Genomic DNA, 23,497 nt, shown 5'->3' with positions numbered 1-23,497 from the left:
TGTTACCAAAAAAAAAAACCCACTATTTACATTATATTGCGAGTTAAAATGGTTATTTTGGCTGGTTTGGGTGAATTTAAAGTCTCTAAGATAGTTCTTACAGTTTGGGGAATACAATACAGTAATCCAGCTGTAAAGTTGTGTCTGATTGATTGTATTTTCAGAACATACATTGCCTCCGCAATGTTGTAATTTCCAGTGGGAAATTATATTTTATTGAGCACAGATTTTCTTTGTTGGGTTTTGGGGGCATGTCAATTAAAGACTCATGATATGAGCAAATTAGTCATGATTGAAGTAGTAATTGTCAATGTTTGCTCAACAATTACATTGTACTAGGGTTATCAACTCAGCACAATAATTGACTCTGATTATATTAAAACTATAATTGAAATTATTGATTAATATTGGGCTGAACTTTGTCATCATTCATTGTGCATGGCTTAAAATACACAGCAAATCAATGAATATACATTAATTTTGTTGCATTAGCACTAAAAACATTGTGGGAAATAGATAAAGAAATATGACAGTGTATCAGTTTTTCTGTGACTGAAATCGCTTGAATGCACATCACGTCGTAATTATGATTTCCGAACTCGTAAGTAGGAACTTCCCAGGAGGTCTTCAAGGCAACTCTGTCTGTGAACACTCCAGGCCGAATCCCGGCGTGTGGTTCAGACCGCCACGACATGTTTATCATGTAAACCCTACGCCAAGCTACAGACAACCCTTGTTTGGCAAGAGACTCAACCCAGCTAAACGACCCAGAGCCAGTCTGGAGAGCCATGCTTAGTTACCGGAGAATCAGCTGTTGACAGCAGCTATTTGGGGACTTCACCCCTGTGGCTTTGGTGAAAACAACAAGCGCAGGGGCTTTGGAACATCAGCTTCCAGTCCTTGATTGTTAGGAGATCACAAGCTCACACATACGCACAGTCCCCTATAGACAGGGATAGGGATAGGCTTGTGTTCTTTCGGCCCACGGTATGGGTGTTGTGCCGTACACCTGCAATCGCTCCCATAATATCCAGATGACGAAAATTTGGGCCGCAAGTGTGCAGCTGTGCACCGGTAGCTGAACAAATGACTGACGCTACAACAAACAGACGAGTGTTTTTCCATTTTTCAATGACTTGTTTATCCTCTGAGTATTTCAAATGACCCACCCAGGGGCTGAAAGGTTATGGATACAAAACAAAGTCATTTTGTAGTTCATGTAGTCTCATTTTTGCTAAATCAAATCGTAGGTTATTCTTGCAGTATGAGGCAGGTTTCTGCAGAAACGCTTCTGACTCAACAGCCGAATTGCTCATAGATTCGCAAGGACCGTTATTTATTGGCAAGCGGGTTGCATTCCTCTGAGACCAAGAGACACAAATTACATGCATGCAGATGCATCTGCATGCATGCGCTGGTACTTAGTATGCACTGGGGCTGCTTGATGTATATGCAAGTAAATCTGTGTTTTTGGACTGATTAATTGACTTGACTCAGTTGTCATTTATGTTACTGAAGTCTTGCATAGAAAATAATTTTATATATATATATTATAATTTTATAATGAATAAGAAACATTTTTAATTGTATACATATTACAAATATGAAATATTAATTTCAATTAAATAAATTTTCATTTAAAATTATTTAAATGCTTCTATAACTGCTGTTCTTTTTTACTTTTTATTTATCAAAGAAACTTTAAAAAATGTATCACAGGTTCTAAAAAAATAAGCTGCACAACACTGATAATAAATCAGCATATTATAATGATTTCTGCAGAATCATGTGACACTGAAGATTAGACTAATGGCCAATGAAAATTTTGCTTTGCATCATGAGAATAGATAAATGTTATATATGTATATTGATATAGAAAAACTAAAAATTAGGTCACACTTTATTTTTTAATTTCCTAATTTGCTGTTTATTAATAGTAAGCTAGTTGTTCTATGATGTAATATGGTCATGGAGAATATGTGCTTTGTAAATACTAGTAAAAGCCAATATGTTAATAATGGGCATGCTAGTTAATTGTGAGAGCTGGTCTCTATAATAAAGTAAAAAATATTTTACAGTATTACTGTTTTTTTCTTTATTTCAGCAGATGCATGGAGCCTTGATAAGCATAAGAAACTTAAAACTTAAAAAATCTTACTAATCCTCAAAAAATTGATATACATACAGTTTTTATTAAATGTCTTTTTTAATATAACTATTCTGTCTATCAGCTAACCCCCATCCTGAGTGTATTCATCCGTCCTAAGCACACAAACATGCATGCGCACCGATAAGGTGAACACGCAGTGGGCTGAAATACCAGCTCTTGTATCAGCAATGTGTGTTTGCACTGCAAATAAGACTTCATAATGTTGCTGGCAGATAGAAGCGTCTTCAGGGTCGAGGTCATTCTTATTTTGAAAATGTGCTGCTCTCTGCCACCATTTATCTACCGTGTAAGTCGTGAGAGGCTAGGAACGTAGGAACCGCGTAATCCTTTGTAACAAGCCTACGTTTCTCTCTTATTTCCGAGTTCTACGATACCCCTTGGACCTCAAACGCACACGTAATTAGCCATGTGCTCCTCTCTAGCATACAGTAGCCTTATTACTCCAGCATCGCCAGACCTGTTGGCTTTGGGGAACCCGCAATTTTAATGATACCGTAAAAATATATCGGGATGATTCAGAATTTTTTTATATCTGGTTGCTCTGTTTGATCTGGTAATTTATTACTATGAATTTCTGTTTCTGTGGCGTCCTCATTGATGTGTGTCTCTTTCATTTTCGCTCAGATGAAAACTGGGATGACGACCAGCTCTTGGGCTTTGAGCCATGCAATGAAAACCTGGTTACGGGCTGTAACATCATTGATGGGAAGTGTGAATGTGACAGTGTACGAACATGCAACAACCCATTTGAGTTTGGTAGCCAGGAAGCCTGTCAGACAGCCCTGCAGAAGATTGAAGGTACCTCTTATTTCTGCATTCTCATTATCTTTTCTCTCTGTCTACTTCTAGCGTAAAACCTGTACATGCATGCTCATATCTTTCTGCAGTAGTCATAATGTCATCATGCTGTTTAATGCGTCCTTGATGGGTTTCATCTTTAAAATATGTGTTTGAACCGTATATTGCTTGATTTTGCAAGCACACTCAAAAACAGCCGTTATAACGAGTCCCTGTACAATTGTTGCAAGGTTAAACTCGCAAGTTAGTAAATATATCAAGAATTTGATGAGTTCTTCTGACATTAATTCTTTTTAATTGTCTATAATTTTCTTTGCTAACTGGAATTAGCTTCCTTATTAGTTTTGAGAGAATCCAAAAATAACCTAAGTGTTAATTTTTGGCATCACTGAAGGGATGATTTAACCTGTGAATTAATTTAAATTAATGCATATTAATACAACTGTCACTGACAGTCAATGCGGTTCGGTTTTCTGTGCAAATGTGCAGTAGGTCATTTATTTTTATGCAGATATTTCCGTGTCTTGTTCAAATTTCCCCTATAAATACAAACCTTAAACAAATACTTGTTTATAAAAAACTTTTGCCTTTCCTAAGCAACTGCATAACTATCTGCATAACCAGCGTATTCGAAATCCCTGGAGCCATGTTTTTTTTTTCTTTTACATGGTTCTTTGTTCTAAGTTCAATTTTTTTCTAAAGGGTGGGGTATAAATATAAAAAGAGGCATTTTGCTTATATGACAAGTTTTTTTTAGAAGCCTGTGATTAAGCAAACAAACAAGCTGATTTACTTGAGGCTGATAAGTTTCCTTTTAGAGCTATCAGAATGCAAATGTTGCGTTGAAAAATGCAGTCCCTGATGGATACTTGCTCACATTCTCTGAGCGTGCCTCGCGTTGAGTCTGAGCTGGTGGCACACTGGCAATTAAACATAAAAATACATGCTTGTTATCACAACGGTCCTGGCAACGGGTGCAGGGCTTGTTGTTTTATTGCGGCAGGTGTGCTTTCCGTCATCCTTGAAGCAGGCGGTGGCTATTTTTGAAGGTTTACCCCCTGTTTTGTTTTACTAATAGGTGCTTGTCATGTTGTTTTGACTAGTGCTGTTGAGTTGTTGCAATTGTCACTTGTTTATTGTGATGTTGTGTCTAGTCTGGGATGTTGTTTTGCTTGTCTGTGGGTAGAGTTGTCAATTTACTAGAAATGTTTTGTCTAATAGTTACTTAATTCTCTTGATGAGTAGCTTGTTGTTGTTGTCAATCATTTTGATGTCTTTTTTTTATTAGTTGTTATTAGTTGGTTATTAGCTAAGTTGATGAAACAGAAAAATGTTTTTGTAGACTTAGACTAAGCAATACCCTGCTAAAAAATATATGTCATTGGTGGTGGGCTTAACTTGGACCACCCTGGTAACGACTGACAACCACGGAAATCCAACTCCTTGCTCATTGGGAAAAAAAACGTGCCTGTGGCAGAATTTCAGCAAAATGATATTACATTGCTCATTGCAAGTTTCAAAGCGAAATGTCCAGAGAGTGGGGCTAAAAATGTGCTCAGTTTTTTTTCCGAAAGAGATTTATTACATCGGTTGTTGTTTGTATTTTGGCAGTTTTGTAATAATAGCGTGCCATCTTTATTAAACCTTACCCTCAACATATCTGATAATATTAACATGAAATATATATATATATATTGCAATGACTTGTGTTTTATGGGATTCATACCTGCTGTATGAGGTGCCTACGTTTTTACTAAAAAAAGTTATTTTACATTTACAATTTTGACTTTCGAACTGAAGTTGAAATGAATTCTACAGTATTATATTTGTTTAAGTGTTTTAGTCCTTCATATCTGAAGACATGCTTTGGTCATGCAGTTGTTTTGTTCACGCTAGTCCAAAGCAAGTTCAATAATAAAAGTTTTGTGTAGAGATACTACCCACCTAGCTGGCCTACCGAATACGGTTTTTGTTGCTTGAGAATGTGATGGGTTTTCTGGCTGTTGCGTAAAGTTGTTTTTCCTCCAATCTCCTCATACATCTGTTTGCGTTCAGTGCCGTGAGGAGCGTGGGCCAAAGCACATGTTTTGCAGTGTTGTAATGGTATGCGCTCAGCAGTTATCATTTGCATAAGAAAAACATTACTGTCGTGATTCATCAACCTGGCCATCTTTTGTGTGTAGAGTCAGCAGACATTGTGAGATTTTATTGATTTTACATTAAACAATTGCTTCTGTCACACAGAAGTGGAGCCGTCGCCGTAATATGATTAAATTTTATCTCGTACTTCAGTTCCAATGTTCTCTTTGTGCTGCCGGCGAGTGTGTTTAAGCAACCGCACGTGCTACCAAATCAGAATCACCTGAAATATGGGCTCGTTCTTTGAGGTCATTCACCCTATTCAGCCCGATGGAAAAACGTCCTTCCTCACAAGGGAATGTTTAGTGTTTACGGGAAGCTGGCAGACACAAGGGCGAATGCTGAATAGATAAGTGCTATTGATATTATCAGTAGCGCATCGGAGCAGGCTCTGTTTTGAACAGTGCTGTGACCTCTTGGATTTCTTCAGCCAGTACTTTGAGGAGTGGGGTCTTTTGAAAGGACGATAAGATTGATAATGCCGTCACGGTGCCCTCTTCAAGGTTCTCTAATGACATCCATATTCTCTGGTACCGTTGGTACTACAGGAAATCAATCCCCAATAAAACCGTAATAATATGTTGACCTTTGGTGTCTAAGTAGATTTTCTCTCAGGGTAAAAAAAAAAATATTCCTGTGCAGTAAATCATCACCAGACCTGATAGCAGTATGCGAGTTTTCACATCCTGCTTCATCTGTTGTACCATGATCTGTTTTAAATAAACCCAATGGCACGTGAAAAAAAAGTTGGCCAGTTAGTCTCTAAGTGGGCGGTTCTTAGCAAGAGTAATAGTCTAATGAGACTTAAAGAAAGGTAAAACGATTGATCTTTGAGGTACTCAGACACTGTTCAAGGTTCTCCGAATTAATTAGTCACGTCCATTTGCTTGAGAAGTTAATACTTAAACTTTGACACACTGAGGAATACAATTTTTGGCCAACCAAGGTTAGCCCCACACAGAATCTGTGCCTCTTGGTACATTCACGCATATTGAGGGAGAAAGTATGTGTAATGCAATGTCAATAGTTTAAAATATGATAGCGTATGATGCACTGTATGTTTTTATTAGATCTAGAATGGCTACAAAAACGGCTACGAAAAGGTTTGATACTGCTGTTGACAGATTTGTTTGTTATTTTAAGATGTCATTGACAAGTAGATTTTCCTCCATTCATGTAGACAGCAGCTGAACTTGTATGCTTTTAGCCAACTGATATGACTTTGAAAAAGATGGTATGTCATTCAGATGTATTTGCAGCAGAGAGATATTTCTTTTAAAATTATTTAAAAATGTTGAAGAAACACAAATGGGGAAATGGTGTAAAATACTTTTTTAACGGAAGAGTGCTTTTTGGCCATCAAACGCTTTTTTTTTTTTTTCAGGTCAACCGAGACTTTTGAGGACGTGGGTCCAGGTTGTTCGAGGCAATTTTACTGTCAACGAGAAATGACTGGGCTAAATGGCGGCAAGGGAATGTACCGGTCCCTCTTTTAGAGAGAGCCTGTATTTGAAATTAACATGGAGGTGAATGGTAGTCTTCCACTGATCCAGTTTAGACCCCTGACCCAGAGGTTGCAGTAATTTGGTAAGTGGATGAATGCACTACTTTTAGAAACTGTCGCTTGAAAGATATAACTTGAAATTGTGCCAGAGGTTTCTATGGAAATAGTAAGCTGATTTACACGTGTGAGCCACATGTGTGATTTTATATATATATATATATATATATATATATATATATATATATATATATATATATATATAAAACCATTAGAGAACAGTAGCAGGTAAAAAAAAAAAGAAGCTGTTTCCTTTCTATAGGAAAAACATGCGTGTTCGAGAGAAAGTGAGCGTGAACAGGAAGTTTTGTTGTGTGGGACTTCTCTTCTGTTACTGTTGGTTTTCTCTGACCCAGCTCGGCCAAAGCACATTAAAGGAAATGCCAAGCATTCTTGCAGTAGAGCTGTGTCTCTGCTGCCTTGGCAGGATTACAGTGGAGAATATTTGTTCTGGGGAGCCGGCCATGCTAATTGCAGGCCCCGTTGTATGCAGGGAGAGAGCAGCCTCTCATGCCAAAAGCAACATGTTTCTGTTTTAACAATGTCCTGTTTTCAAAGAGAGCGTGGGGGGTCGGCCAAACCCAAGAACGGAATGCCTGAAAGTACTGTACTTTGACTTTCCCTGTTGTCCCGTAGAGGCGAAGGCAAAGGCATTCAGCCGTTTGATGTGGAACATGGGCAGAGCTCCATGTGTGAGGGTGTGAGCACCATGAACAAACTGCTGCTGGTTTCAAAACTGTACTCGGTTCTAAAGATGACTAGGATCGGGAAATTCTGCGTATTCATATTACGTGTACACAATATTGATGTAGTTGCTCTGAAATGGCTCAGAGGCTCATTTTAATGGCGCGGTCAATAAATGCAAGTGAAAAATTATCGCCGATTTCTATGAAAACAATTTCCGTTTAGATGCGCAAATTTAACAGTGCGTCAAAACAGCTTTTCCAACTTTAAAGCAATAGGAAAAAAAAATGGCATGCCAGGACTTCTGTCAATATTTAATAATGCAAATGCATTCAAATTTTAAATGAATAAATTATGAAATGAATAACTCTGACACCAGCAAAGAGATGTTCATGTGTTGTGCTGCCACACTTAATGGCTAAATAAAAAGTTAAATCAAAATAGCTAAACTACGATTTCTAAATTTAAAAAATGTAATAATTAATACGTAATAATGAGTGTTAAAGAAGCGCTTTATATTTAGACTGGCTTCAGGTTCACACCAATTAAATGTTTTATATCAGACAACATCTTCAATAGCTGCTGGATGGAGAACAGCGGAGTGAAACCAAAAGCATGGGTTTCTCAAGACTTATTTTTAGAATAAAAAACACTGTTTTTAACTTGGCATGGCATCTTAGAAGTGCAGCTTGTGGCTACATGTTAAAAAGGGCAAGAACATTGATGCAGCTGCAAAACACAGCCCGTGAATGTGTCTGTGGTGCTTTAAAGGGATTGCATTAAATTAAAAATTTAAAAACTTTTTAGAGTAGTTTTCTCATGCCAGCTGTCTAAAAGCACAGCAAGCTGTCAGCGTGCTAATTAATTCCGACTGCTAAAATTGCCAAAAAGTATAATAAAAAATAATAAAAAATTTAAATAAGATAAAATAATGAATTTAGGTTAATTTAAATATAAACATATAACCTCATTTTTACGGCTGTAAGCATTAATGAATTTTTTGTGGTGGTAGAGTGTAATTAATCTCTGTGGTTTTTCAAAGGTCTGTAAAAATATCCACAGCATTCTCGCTGCGTGTTATTTTATCCTCCCTGACTTTGGCAGTCGTAAATGTTTGAGGACAACTGTCTGTTCAGCACGAATGTGTTCTTCCTCTTCACGGGATCCAAGATTTAGAGGCGATGCAGCTTTCGAAACTCACTCACATCAATCTGTCCGGGCGTCTGGACATCCTAGACGCTGTGAGAACCAGAGTGCCGCCACATCGCAAACGGGTGTTAATAGGATGCGGCCCTGTCACATCTGCAGGGTCAGCTCTACTGCACGACATGAGTAGTTTCCCTTCTTTCTCCTGAGGCGGAAAATTAGCGCTGTTAATACCATTGATTCCGTCACCTTTGCCATGTGCAGTTTTCTGCCAGAGTCCTGTCAGTAGAGCTTCTTTAAGAGCTTATCGCCTTTAAAATCAAATCTTTTTCATTTACCTTGTAAATAAATCTTGTTTGGGAGTTTAGTGGCGTGTGAGCTGCGGTGGCCTCGCTTGTGACCGTGACATCTTATCCTCCGGCGCAGTGTAAAGAGCTTTGTAGGACTTAGACCTCGACTTACAATTAATTAATTGATTAAAAGGTATTTGCAGCAGGGTGACCATTTACTGACTGCTGATACACTAGAAAGGTAAAAAGGTCATTTCGCTTCAGTTTTCCTGCATTTAAGATTTGTCTCACGAGATAAGTCAATGTAAGTCACGTCTTTAAATATTGGCAATATTGATGCTTTAAAGTTTGGCTTATTGATGATTTATTGACATCGGCAGACTGTAAAGCGGGGTGCGACTCTCCAAATATTTTATATATTTAAATACGCAAGTAAATAATAAAAAAACATTATATATGATTAAAGATGTAAATAAATTATACATTAGTTTCATATGTTCATGGTATTTGAAAAATAAGTAAATATAATAAAAATTTTAAATACTGAATAATATTAGTGAAGTAATACCTAGTGCTGTTTGTTAAAGAAAGTCAGAGAGAACTAAAATCAACGTCAAATGTAAAAAAAAAAAAAAAATTACAATTAAATAAATTATATAAATATATATATATATGTGAACAACCTTTGATGTGTCAAGTGTATTCAGTGTATAAGAAGTTATGAGGAACTTGATTACTTGATGGTTGAACCATATTACATTTTGCAGTCACTAATTGAAACCAAATTATATGAAGTATGCTATCCACATAATTCTATATCTTTTACATTTCTTACAGCAACCATTGTTTATGTTATTTTTTCCTATTTACAAAAAAAAAAAGTGGCAGTAATACATCGCTGAGACCTCCTAGCTGTTAAAAAACAGCAATAAAAGTGCCTTTTGGAGGGTCACCCCCAGCAGTGTTGTGACCCAGTCAGAGCTTTGATGAAGCCCAGTGAACTAGATTCCTCAATGATCCAGTGTGCCCTTTGTGGTTGGAACAATGACAATCGAATTACATTATCTGAAAATCACCATTAGCCCAATGGCCTTATTCCGATAATTAATCTGTTAACACCCTCGTGGTCAGTCCCCAGCGGTTATTAATCTGCTCTCTACATTCATAGTATTGACAGCTCCACTGGTATGGAAGATTTCAAGCCTCTGACACATGTACAGGACAGGTCGGATGTTGACATGGGTCTCCCAGCCTGGTTCTTCTCAGCTGATTGAGAGTTTCTTGTCACATGCGGATAATCCTATCAACAGAGCTGCAGATACATCAGTGCTGCTGCTTCCCAGTGATGGATTTCATGGGGCAGCGTTTGGAGTACAGCACAGCTAGAGCTTAACAAAAGTGCCACGTGTTAGCAGTGTAAACCTGTTCGGTATGAAAGCCTATCAAATTGATTTACGTAATGAATTAATATAACAAGGATCGTGTAGAGTTGAAGCTGTTTAATACAGCGCAAACTGTGGAAAATGCCACATTATAAAAGATCATCGCGATACTCAGATTTGTTGTAAAATGCAGATAAATGCAAACATGTATGCTCATTTTACGCTGCATTAGCGCAATGGTAAAGTTGTTGTTGGTCAATCAAACTTGGGGTAAAAAAATCACAAAAATCGCTTAAATTGCCTGCAATCAGTCTAACGAATTGTATAAATGTAATAAGTATTACAAAAATGTAACTATATACATTTTCATTTTCCAAAGAAAGTTGTGTGGTGTCATGTTGGACTTGTTGGATAATTCACCCAAAAACTTTAATTACTCTCCCTCATTTCGTTCCAAACCCTTAAGACCTTCAAATTTTTCTTTTTCCATGAACTATAAACCACCACAAGTACAACAAGTACAGTACATCCAAATGTTTAAATGATATTCTTGTGCTGGGTCTCAAACGTCAATGTCTCTACAGTAGGGCTGGAAGATATAGCAAAATTTATATCATGATATATATCTCTTAAATCCTCAGAAAAAACTGCCAAGAATGCCCACAGTGGATGTCTGTTCCTGCAAACTTCTGAAAAATGAATTAGCCAAGTCTATGAAACCTCCTCCTATAAAACTATACATACTAATATTTTAGAAACGAATAAATGGTACGAATAAATTAACAGTCACCATTTAAAGTGCTTCAGGCAGGATGAAGAATATTAAAAGTGCTTCTGCTGCAGAAAAGAGTGAGCAAAAACACGTTGTTGGAGACATTTTGAAAATGCAATTTCACTCCCTTCCAGCAGGAGGTGCTTTTGGAGCAATAGAAACATTCCCTGGTAACAGCTCTACATAAAGCTTTTCTCAGTTTGTTCCCTTCAAAGATACATTCAAGAAAAACACACGCTTTGATTTTGAAACTTGCAGTGCTCATGTTTATTCAACGAAGAATGGGCCGTCGTAATTTATATAAGTCAGATTGGGCTTTAACTACAGTAAGGTCATGTGTAAACCAAAGCACTTTCAATTGTTCTAAATGGGAGCGCCTCGTTTCTTAAAACTCCAGGTGCGTGACAAGTGCTGAGAGTCTTTTTCACATTGAGCATTCAGGCATTCAGTGCCGAGAGTTAAAGAATGTTCAACTTTAAGTAAAAAGCTACGCTCATCACTGTCACTTTCTAGTCAGTCAACAAATCACAGTGAAGGAAAGGCGGGACTACCGACTGAACAACAATGGAGAACTTAAAATTGCTTATCTCAGAGTATTTATTTATTTACTACATCGAATTGCTGGTCTACCATAATATCGTTATGTAATATTATATTTGGAGAACATTTTCATTCACAAAGCATTTGCCATTACTTCAGCTGATACAACTACAGCATCTCAAAAAAAAAAAGCTCTCACAGCTGAGCGTTTTCAAAAAAAATGCTAAGTCACGGATCAGATTGCACTTACTTTTTCCATTATATTTTGTAATTGTATTTATTGATATTATTGTTATCATCCCTATCGTTCATAATTGTCATATTGTACAGTAAATTGTTGACGGTGTGCAGTTTGTATTAAAGTGTATGACGAATAAGAACATGTGGCCTCTTTGCTCATCACTTCAACACCAAACGGCAAACATCTTGTAAACTTTGCAAACATCGTATGTCCACCTCGAACCGCTCTTTGAAAAGTTTGACATTTAGACTGACACTTGCCTACAATCGCTGCTTCCTTTACCGATAACGTATTTAGTTTGGTCAGTTTCTTTCATTTCCTGTAAGAGCTTTAAAACTGCTGCGTTTGTGATAAGCTTATTTCCTCGTGATTTCCGCCTCAGGCCAGCAATTACTCAGCGCTGAGGTGGGATGCAATGGCTACGGACTTGAAATGGCAGATGTGATGATATTTTGGGGGGAAGTGAGGCGTTTTGTTTGTAAGTCAATTGTTGACATTCTGGTGTCCCTGTGGTGTCTGGCAGTAGATGCGTGGTCTGAGGGTTTGGTGTGGTTCGCTGATAAAGATGAATCACACTGCGGCCAGTCGAAGCGTGCCACTCGTTTGTCCTTTAAATTGGTAAAGATAACACAGAACCTTTAAGGGGGCTTTTTTTTTTTCTCTCGCAGTGGCTCCCAGCATGGTCCTCGAGTGCTTTCTGCTCGCTCTATATACTTTGAACATTTGATCAGATGCTGTGAGGGAAAATGTATATGTGGGCCAAAGTGACCGTGTCAGTGTAATTGAAAGATTTCTGCATCTGCTTTTTCACCAAGACACTCTAATTGTTGCTTTGCGGAAGAGGTTGCATTGTCAAATCGACAGGAAAGAGGAATCGTACACATCCTGTTGTCTTGACTCCGAATGGATATAACAGATGAGACACTCGAGGCTTCAACTAACAATTCGTTTTGAGTGCTTTATCAATTATTCTGACAGTTCGTCAAATGATCAATCGAGGGAAATACAGAAGCTGTACTTTTTCACATTGTCAAAGGACTGAAAAATGTTCTACATCTTTTACGGTCTTTTCTCAGCTTCTGTTAAATTTATAAGGATTAGTAGAATATAGTAAATAATTAATCAGCACTGCCAACTTAGGTTTTTTTTGGTTTCGAATGTTTAGTTTCCCTATCGTTAAAAGCAGAGCAATTTATTTTCTAAAGTAGTTTGAATTAAAGTGCCTGACATCACTGTTATTGTCTTTGTTACGATGTGTGTGTTGATGTTAGGACACTTACATCTAAATCATGCATTATGGATGTTTGCATTTAATTTTTTGGTCTTTCTTTGGGTTGATTTTGGTTTGTCTGCTGGTTAAAATTGAATAAATGGATGCTTCCTTTATATTCTTTCAAAAGGTAACTGTGGCCTCACAATATGTTGTTTTTACACAATTTTGCTAGCTTTGTATTTTAACAACTGTGAGAATTAATACGATGTGTTAAAGCTGTTGAATTTTTGCCAATTGTTGTTATCTAATGAGACTTTCATCTGCGTTCACTACAGTATGTTTTTCACCCTTACTGTGAAGTAAATGAGGATGAAAATTTCCAATAAACCATATTTGCTGAACTCCAGTCTCGGGCCTGGAAAGTGATATTTCAGGTCTCATTCTTTCAGAATCCCTATGCTGATCTCTTTTAACCGAACATTTATTTAATGTTCTTTTTTGACCCCTTAACGTTCTCAGCTATTCAAATACTGATGCCTTTTTTTGTGTTCTTCGACAAAGGTGACTGTAGATCAGAAAAGAGCTTTGAATTGTTGTTCGAGAGTGACCTCTGCTAACTCATTTCAGCTCCAGAGAGGTCAGTGCTGGCTGTTTACAATGTACACAGAAAACTGTGAGTCTGTGCATGTGTGTGTACTTGTTTTGACAAAAGTGTGTGTGGGTTATGAGGAGAAAATTAACCTTTTTTTCCTCAGAGCGCATAATTCACAACCAAAGTGGCTGTGAGGGGGAAAAACATGAAATGTGCAAAAACAAGAGCTTATTGTTCACCGGTTGTGGAGAGACCCGGTGGGTCATGTGTCACTTCGACTGGCAGTCTGGCTGAGAGAGAAAGTTTGTTGTGTCATTGCGACAAATTGAAGAAAAAAGAGAAAAGTATATCTTGGTCTCAGTGAGCTTATTCTGGAAGAATGAAGGAAGCAAGAGGTTTGAAGGGAAAATCGGGCCCCTGATTCAGACGCAGAGAGGAACTTGACATGGTTCACTTGAGGCTACATTTAGACGTAGCTCGAGACAGGATTTCAAAGCTCGGTTTATCCATGCAGTAATTTACCTACATCAGTTTTCCCTCTTGGCACAGAGATGAAATATTATATAAAAAAAAAATCTGAAGAACATTACAGTAGAAAAACAAGCAAAGGTCCTTCTAAAACATCTGAATGCCATAAGTTAGGTTATTTTCTAGATTACTCTGGCTTCTGTTTTCCCTGCAGTTAAATATGGCATACATTTGACGTCATTAATGTTAAATCTGGCACTGTGTGTCTTGTCAGTCCATATTTTAACATAAACCTGTGGCAGATGGGGGGAATCTGTGAAAATGTATTTGACTTTGGTTGATTTAGTTTCTGAAATATAGAACATATAGACACATGAGCTACTTTTATTAATGTTTATTTTGCCAGAACGACAATCCATATCTCTTTTTAGTCACATGGGAAAAAGCAATAAGTAGCTATATTACTACAGGTTAAAAATGACATGATGGAGTCTAAATTATATAATGTAATTATTGGTTTAGGGCAAATTTGTTCTTAATCCAAAAATATACTGCTTCTTCTTTTTTTTTTTTTTTTTTTTAACGTCTTTAGTTCACAGTTCACAGAAGACAGCATTAGCCATCTAATGGTTATGTTGGTTTTTGTAACCGAATATTTGTTGTGGATTTATCCTGGAGAGCATGTTACAACTTATCGTTTGGAATGTGTAACATGCCACAGCTTCTTTAATTGAGCTCCTTTTCATCATCTCCTCTCTCTCTCAGTGCCTGAATTCATCCCTCTCTCTGTCCTCTCTTGCCTCATTGCCTCTTTACACACAGACACACACCCCTCGTGGTATATGAATATTGGACTTGGGGCTACTCTAAAGCCTGAACAGTCTGATGAAGGAATGTCACTGTAGGCGTATGAGAGAATGCCCTGCTGTTGGGAGGATTGGTGATGGTATTAAAAACAGGAAAGTGAGACCTTCGGTCTTCAAAACCTCCATCACAGTATTGAGCAAGGTTGGACTGATATGAGCATATATTATTATCAAGATCAAAACATAAAGTGCAGTATGCACATTGTTTTTTATTACTGAAAATAGTACAGTAGTTATTTGAAATAGTAAAAATGGCAAAAAAAATTTGCTGTACTTTGAGACTTATAGAACATAAAAATCTGTTAAAAATGTTTTGAATATATATATATATATATATATATATATATATATATATATATGATAGATAGAGATAGATAGATAGATAGATAGATAGATGTCAGTTATATATTGCATTTAACATTTAAAAATAATAATATAATATTCTTTATTGCTCATCATTTCTTTAGATATTCTTGCACTCAATATTTAAATTGGTGGTCGCAGCAGATCAGTTTTTAAGCAGTTTTTATGCGATTTGGCATAAAACATTATAGAAATCATACTCAAAAATACTCTAAACTGTTTTTGGTGTCAAACTGGTATATTGGCACACCCTAACCCGCACAACTGAAGCGGGCAGTAATTGACAACTGTGTTGAATTTAAGACCTTTAAGAGTTGTAAAAAAGCCACTGGCTCCCTAAAGCCCTAGTAATGTTCCAAACCGCTGTATATAAACCCTGAGGGAAAATAGTCTCCTTGTCTCTTTCAATATTTCAATACTTCTGTCTGTGTGTTTTCAGGCAAATGATGGCTTGGCTTTCAATATGACTGCCATCAGTAAAGGTCAACAATATTGATTTGCTGCGAGACAGGCACGAATGCTAGAAATGCCACATGGCTAACTACAGATTTATCTGTCTGTGCAAAGCTTGTACATTAATGAGATCGACTGCTGAGAGACATTTTCTTTTTTTTCAACTGGCATAGTATCCATCTCAAATAGTCCTCGTAACAGGTGAAATACGAGCACTCTGAGAGTCTCATTTATCCTGGAGATGTTATTTTGGATTGTAAGGAGCCTTTTTGTGATCCTTATCCTTCCACTTAACCACTGGTCTCCTAGGGAAATGCAAAATGGCTGCCATTCCTTTGGACCAGATTAAGGCACAAAAGAAACACATAAGATACTTTGAATTGAAATGTCAAATGCAATTCTCTGTTTCATTTTATCGCTTTTGTCACAAAGAGAAAATCCCAAAAGGCTGTTAAGTCTTTTAATTTAACCACAAATAAGACAGTTGAGGTGTCTGTTAATTGATTTATCTAGTCAGAATCTAGAACTTTTCCATTTGGGTATCCATTTTAATTTAAGATAGATAGATAGATAGATAGATAGATAGATAGATAGACAGATAGACAGATAGATAGATAGATAGATGATTACTTATATTTATATAAATATGTATGTTGGCAATCAAAAATACCATAAAGGTTTCTTAAACGTGATAAATACGAATTGTGTGCTAAATACCAAGTTCTCAAGAAGTTGTACAATAACTTTGTATGATGAACAAACAAAATAAAAACCTTTTTCACTTGACACCTTGTCTTCTAGAGTAACTTTCATATGTCATTATCATATGTGCATATTCCAGTTTGTCACGGTGCATTTTCTTACAAGACACATGATGACCAGTCACGTTTGTCAGACAACTTTATTTATTAATTTATTTTGTTATTTTTATTTATTTCTTTTTTGGGTGAACTATTTCTGTAACTCAGTTCTCAATAAAGAGAAACGGCTCAGAAACAACAAGACATATGAATGCACAGATGTCCAGTCATTTAAAAAAACAAACCTTAACATGACGAATAAAGACATGTGATAGATAGACCTGTCAGTGCCACGCTTATCTGCTTGTCAGCTCACTCCTTCTTTCCGCCACGTCGGTTCCCGCTGATGTATGCATGCTGTGCGGCTGGTGGGTTTTTGACGACATGGGGCGGTACACGCTGGCTCGGCATGCTCTTGCATTCGCTCCTCACCAGCGCAGACCTCACATGGACACATCCATCACCCTCCCATCTGCCCTGCCAGCAGAAAGAACACAAATGGAAAAATGAAATCTTTCCTACGTTCTTCCACCGGTGTCCTTCATTTATAACACGTATCTGACAGGAAGTGGGTGGATTTATGCGGGACGTCAGGGCCCGTCAAGGCTAACGGCTGAAGCTGTAATGCGCATAGACACAGGTGGAAAGGGCATGCGGCCAATCGCACCCTGTACTCTCAGATCAGAGCTCTGCGAGCACCGACATAGGAGGGGGGTAAGCTTCAGATGAAAGCCCGCGTCTAACGTTTGGAAGGTTCTAGTCCGACAGAGCCAGACTTCTGAAAATTGGCCTAAATTCTGGTCCACCCTGTAGCTTAATCTGGCCAAGAAACGCCCACTTGGCCATCTGACCCGCCATCTGTAATTGAACAATCAGTTTGTTTGTTCCTTTCTTTTCTTGAGATGAGTAAATCTAGAATCAGTGTTACCAAAACACTAGTCTGATACTAGTGAGATGACGGGGAAGTTTATTTACAATAATGAGACAGCAATCTAAGGGATAGATTTACTTACAGCCAGTGGACACCATCTTTTGGCGTCAAAATAGTACTGTCAGGATTTACTCAAGACGTGCAGTGAATATTTAGTGCTGAAAAAGTATGGACACATTTATTTTTGCACCTGACCTTACTGAATATTCATTTGTAAGAGTTTGCAGGTTGCAATGTGGATTACCGGTTATTTGAGGCATTATTTAACACCCAAAATAAGCATTTCTTGAAGCTGGTGGTAATTTACGCAGATTTTGTATATATATATATATATATATATATATTAGCAGCAATCTTTTGCCAACTCTTGCCTTTTTTTATAGACATGCCATGAAAAGATGAGACTAGGAGTAGACTGTATAACATTTCTGTTTGCCTTAATCTGCTAGTTGGAAAGATGTGCCTCTCCTCTAACATTATTAGGAGTCTAAAGCTAAGCTGTCCAGCTGGTTTAAGTGGGCGATCACATCCTGAACCATCACCTCAAGTACCATGAGGAACATATCAGCGCGTTTTCTTCAGGCAGAGCACCATGTTCGCTGAGAGACCGATAATGACTGTTAATAATCGTTAAATCAGCACGATCATTGCGACATGTTCTGCCCGCCCTCTTCTAGAATCACCCTTTCTGCACGGCATTACAATCTGCCAAATGCACTGATCATTTCACGTCTACAGGAAAAAAGTGACAGAATTATTGGGGAAAGCATTCCTTTAAAGCAGGAAATATTGCCCTAGTGCTGCGGAGGGAATTACGGAGGGTTCTGAGTCTGAAACCGCCGGTTCGAAACCGTGGAGTCCTCAGGAAGGACTTTTTTTTTTATTTATGTTGACATCTGACTGTCTTTATTTGAGGTAGTGTTCAATTTGGGAATGGATTTCGTTGAACAAGCAGAGCATTGAAGAAATATAGGACATTAAAGCATAGAGTAGCCCCAGCCAGAAGCACAATGAATTCCCAAAGTGCTGCGCTTTCGTCACGTGTGACCGGTTTGCTCTTGACAGGAAGGTTTGTGACAACTGAGAGTCGCAGCAGATTGTAACGGTAAATTCAATAGGCGAGATCACAGCAAAAGAGATGCTGTTCCATAGCATAACTCTCCTGGGCTCTTCTCTGCACATTTTGTGTCTTTGTGTGACACGCAATATAGATTTGGTCAGTGTATTTACATAAAAGTTCAACTCCTTCCATGTGGTCCTATAAGAAACCGTAACTGAAACCTACACAAGAGACAACAAATAGTTTATCCTCAGCAGACGATTTTCTTAACATGCAAACATCTTCCATTGGTGATCTTTAAAGTTTCATTAACACAACATCAATAGTCTGATATTCAATTTTTTGATGTAGGCGTGAAAGCTTGTAGGGGAGCAGCTTCAATCTTCTCCATAATTATTGAGAAAGCTTGTCAAGAGCAGAAAGACCTCGAATATAGTGTGAAGCAATTTGGTCAATGGCAAGACCATCATTTATGGCAGATCAATGTAATTTGCAGTGGTTGCTTAGACAGGCATCATTATTACAATTGCTCATACTTGGGGTTAGGCATATAAATTAATTCACCATAATAACTATTAAACCTTGCTACACTTTTTGATGTAAGCCTTAATGATCTAAATAGGTGGCTTTGCTACTTTACATTTGATTTTGGGAAAAGTATATAGATTGTCGTTCTTAAAATTATTCATAAGCTACCAACGTGTTATTTTAGTAGTATTTTGAAATAGCTTTTATTTTTATTTTTTGTTATATTTTTAGTACTTATGTTTTTGTAATTTTTATTAGTTCATACATTTCATCTGTTTTCACTTCATGATTGTAGTACTTAAACTCATTTCAGTTAGGCAACAAGGCAATGGTTTTTTTTTTTTGTCATCTGATATTTTTATTTTATTTTTGATTATTTTAATAAAGTTTTTTTTGGTTTTTACAACAAAACCTGGAGGAATAACATGCACGCTGCAGCTAAATACAGTTGTCACTCCTCTTGTGCCCAGTTTAGTATTATGTATGATGATGATTTAAGAGAGTGAATGGGAACAGTATTATAAAATCCCTCCTGAAAAATGTTGATTGCACAACTAAAAAAATGCAGGTTAAACTTTTGCCATCCTTTTGCCAAACATTTTCTTATTCACAGCAACAACATACCAGAACATTGCTAGTTGCTACTGTCATTTTGGTAGCAACTCCAGTTGTGAAGTGAAGTGATTGTGTACTCCGTTCACACTCGCCATTACAATTTAACAACATCGGTTCGGACTGACATTTTGGTAGTAACTCCATTTTGGTTGTGCTTTCTGTTCCTACTTGCAATGACAGTTTAGCACATTCCCTCTGCATTCAAAATCAGTTCTCACTCCTGATGCTTTGCACAGTGTACATGAATCTAAAGGCTTGGAGGTTGGCTCTTTTGACTTAGGCCAGTTAACACCCTAGCAACTGCAGAGCAACACATTTCGCCCCAAAACACCTTAGCAACCACATATGGACGACGTCTGCACAAACAAGCGCTGCTCACATTCACTCATAGAAAATATAAAAATCTGCTTCTGTCTTATAAAATGAGCTGCACATTGTCCAAAATGTTTAGTTAGCGTAACCAGGGAACAAAACTAAAGGAAATTCATTTATGAGGGAAGGGAGGTAGAGACCTCATGTATATTTCCTGTAGCCAGTGATATGCCATTTCATATTCTTACAGCCGCTGCGCATAACGTTCTCACACTGGAGGCTGTGTGTTCAGCATTCTTTGATATTATGAATAGTGATTGAGCAAAGACACTCGAATAACTTATTGTTTGCACTAGCAGGTTAGATTAATGGTTTGTCAGAACGTGTTTTGGAAGCACATATGATTTACAGCACTATGAGATATTTTTTTAAGAAACTGCCTGATTCAGCTAAACAGAGTTCTGAACGAAAGATTGTGTTTCTCTAATCCTGCCAATCACAGTTCAAGGACCTATATGCAGTTTCCAACCCGGTCTCATAAAAATACATACCTCTATGTATTTTTATGCAACACAATTTTTTACGTGCCTTAGTATGCCATGAGACCAGGAAGGCAGGTTTTACCTCACTTCTGAGACAATTATCCTAGCATTCCTCCACTTTTTCAACTGCAAACTGTTTTTTAAAGGTACTGAAACTGAAAATATCTCTGTCAGTGCAGGTAGTGGTGGAGAATCTAAATTGTTAAAAAAATGATTAGTAATCAGATTTATAACAAGCCGCAGTTAGCACCATTTTCTCTTACTGTAGAATGTGATACTGATACTGAATACTGATACTGAATTTCATTCATCTGTGAATGCATGTGATAATGTGATAATCTATGTATGTGCCAGAAAGAGAGAGGATGTGTGGCTGACTTTTTGAGATTAATCTATATAGAAAGCTTTATAGTTTGTTTTAATGCAACAGCTGTAGTATTAAGTCGGTGTATGTGGCAGACTGTGGCAAAATAAATGGTTGCTGGTTTTACTTTTCGTCGTTAATGTGCATCTCTCTCACTCTCTCATTCTTTCTTTCCCATGCTGTTGATGACTTGTTTGTGGCTTCAGGGGCATAACTTTCGCAACTCATTTTCTTTATACATTTCTCTAGTTTCTACTTGAGAATTGCATTTTTTTTTCCACCCAGCCTGTTTATTGTGTCCTTTCTCCTTAAAACTGAGTGAAAGCAGTGATAAAACATTTTTAAAAGGCCTCTTGTGGGAGTTTTTGTCTGCCACTCTTAAAAGAAATAATACTTGTAGTGTGTGATACCAACTGCAATCTTGCAGGAATAGTTCACCCAAAAAATAAAAATCCTGTCACCGTTTATTTATCCTCATGTCATTCCGAGCCCACAAGTTTTTTCGTTCATTTTTGAACAACAAATGAAACCGTAGAGATTTCTGTCCCAGCGTTGAAAGGCTATTCAACCAAAACTTTCAAACTTCAAAAAGTTCACGAAAGCATTGTCAAAATAATCAACAGGGTCACAATCCCAACTCGTCACATATTGAAGCGTGGTCAGGACCACTTGGCGTCACATTTTGATGCTCAAGGTACCCTTTAGCATAATCTTTCGACAGGGAAGGTCTATTCGTCTCACAAATCAATTCTTTTGCTTAGAACACTTGGAATATATAAAAACCTTTTTGATTAAATGATGATGGTAGTTGTATCTGCCTGTTAAATCTTGTGTTTTATTGACAAATCGCAGGTTTAGCTGCAGGGGTTGGGTTACATGCTCATAAATGTTTAAATAATGTTAGAAATAAAACTGTTTACATTGAAAAATCACACCCCAACACATTTGCAGTAATGGCAATGCCATTACCCAATATATAATTTAATCATGACAATAAAATTCCCGGTATCTCGCATCGCCAAGGGTTTCTTGAAGCACATGCACATCAAAAAAAGATGCTAAAGGGGTACCCTGCACATCAAAAAGAGACACCAAAGGTGAGAACATGTTGAAGTATTCATAATGAGTCAATCGATTTTTATTGAGTGATCTAAAAAGACACTGCTGCTCTATATAATAAAATTATATAATTTAAGTGTTTATCCACTTAAAAACACACATATGAAGCGTGTATAAAATATGGTAAATTAGGTCAATTCTATTTGCTTGATGCACGTAAAAACGCTTTGGTTCTCACATGACAAGCAAGCTTGTTTAAAGGCATGAAGATTCCATCATTAATCGGCTTTAGCTAAGCTAATTTTATTGTAAAGAAAAATAAAGACTCATGTACCTCCAATATAGATGCTATGTCCACCAGGTTTTATCAGTGACATGCTCCCAACTTAAGCGATGCTGTTCATGTTTGTTCAACTCAAGCGCTAATCTAGAACTGTATTCTAAACACATTCGAGCTATTCTTCTGCAGCGCATGGAATTGTGGGGGAAATTAGCTGATTTGCATAACAGCTGCGGTCTTTGAAAATCCAACAGAATTAGTTTGAAACCTTTGACATGCTATTTTTAGCGTACTCTGATTTGGGACACACTAATCTTAATCTTAAATTCTAATTAGAATAGATAGCACCCTAATTGGGTAACAGCATTGCATGTGCGCTCGTCAGTGATGGAGAGGCCTCATTACCTCAAAACTATTCCGCTTATCATCCATCTTCCAATGTTTAAAGAAACTCACCGAAAGGGTTGAGTTCTGAAGTTAACTAAATTATGCGAGGCCATGTTGGTCTAAACAGGGTGATTCAGAGCAGGTATCTCTGCTTGCGCCTTTGTTGGTCATACGGTGATTCAGATCTGACATGGCAATTAGAGGAATGTTTTATTAAACAGATTCAATTAGAGAGCCGCTGAGGAGAAAGATTACGAAGGGCGTCTTGCCAAAAGCGAGAGGAAAGTGGCAAAGAAAACAGAAAGCCGGGGATGTAGCGCTCACACGACGACAATCAGCTGATCTGCCACCGCTGAGCCGCTCGCTGGCTTCTTATTGAAATGATTAATTCACTCAGTGTGTTGTTTTGTTTTTCCAGCCACAGCTTCTTCTTTTTTTTTTTGCGGTGCGTGTCTGTCTGTGTGTGCGCGAGAGAGCGCGTGCTGTGTCTCTGAAAAATGATTTGAGAGGGATTTCTTTCCATGCGACTTTCTGCATGCTGTTTCTCTCTGAAATACGTCAAGGATAAAAAAGATTTGATGAATAGTTGAACGCGGGGCATTTAAAGCAGTCCTTACTCAGTTTTTTTTTTTATTAAGGTTAGCAATTTTTTTGACAGTTTGGTGGTTTTTATGTCTCGTGAAGGAATAGAGTGTCTTTGCTGTACTTGTCCCTGACAGGAGCCATTTGTACGAGTCTGTAGTTTATGGCATTATGATAGCTGGCAATTATTTTGGTTAAGGTCAATCTCAGCTTGAATCTGCAGACTTGTTTTGCATTTCTGTGCTGTTTGTGGGGGGAAGTGTGCATAAATTTGTGGGTTGGATTGGAAACCAATTAGCGTTATCAAAATTCATCATCAAAAATGAACAGAAAAACATGAATATGCAAAACATACATCG

At 37.5% G+C, this 23,497-nt stretch overlaps 1 protein-coding gene across 1 annotated transcript in view; it reads left to right on the top strand.

Moving 5' to 3' along the window:
- Positions 1 to 23,497, top strand: part of LOC122362009 (cysteine-rich motor neuron 1 protein-like) — an 89,493-nt gene that overhangs the window by 9,487 nt on the left and 56,509 nt on the right. Inside the window, 1 exon segment of the mRNA XM_043263248.1 lies at positions 2,795 to 2,968. Within this exon segment, the coding sequence (XP_043119183.1) occupies positions 2,795 to 2,968 (174 nt within the window).

This window comes from Puntigrus tetrazona, chromosome 17 (assembly GCF_018831695.1).
Source record: "Puntigrus tetrazona isolate hp1 chromosome 17, ASM1883169v1, whole genome shotgun sequence".
Lineage (NCBI taxonomy): Eukaryota > Metazoa > Chordata > Actinopteri > Cypriniformes > Cyprinidae > Puntigrus > Puntigrus tetrazona.
This window is presented reverse-complemented; position numbering and strand designations above follow the sequence as displayed.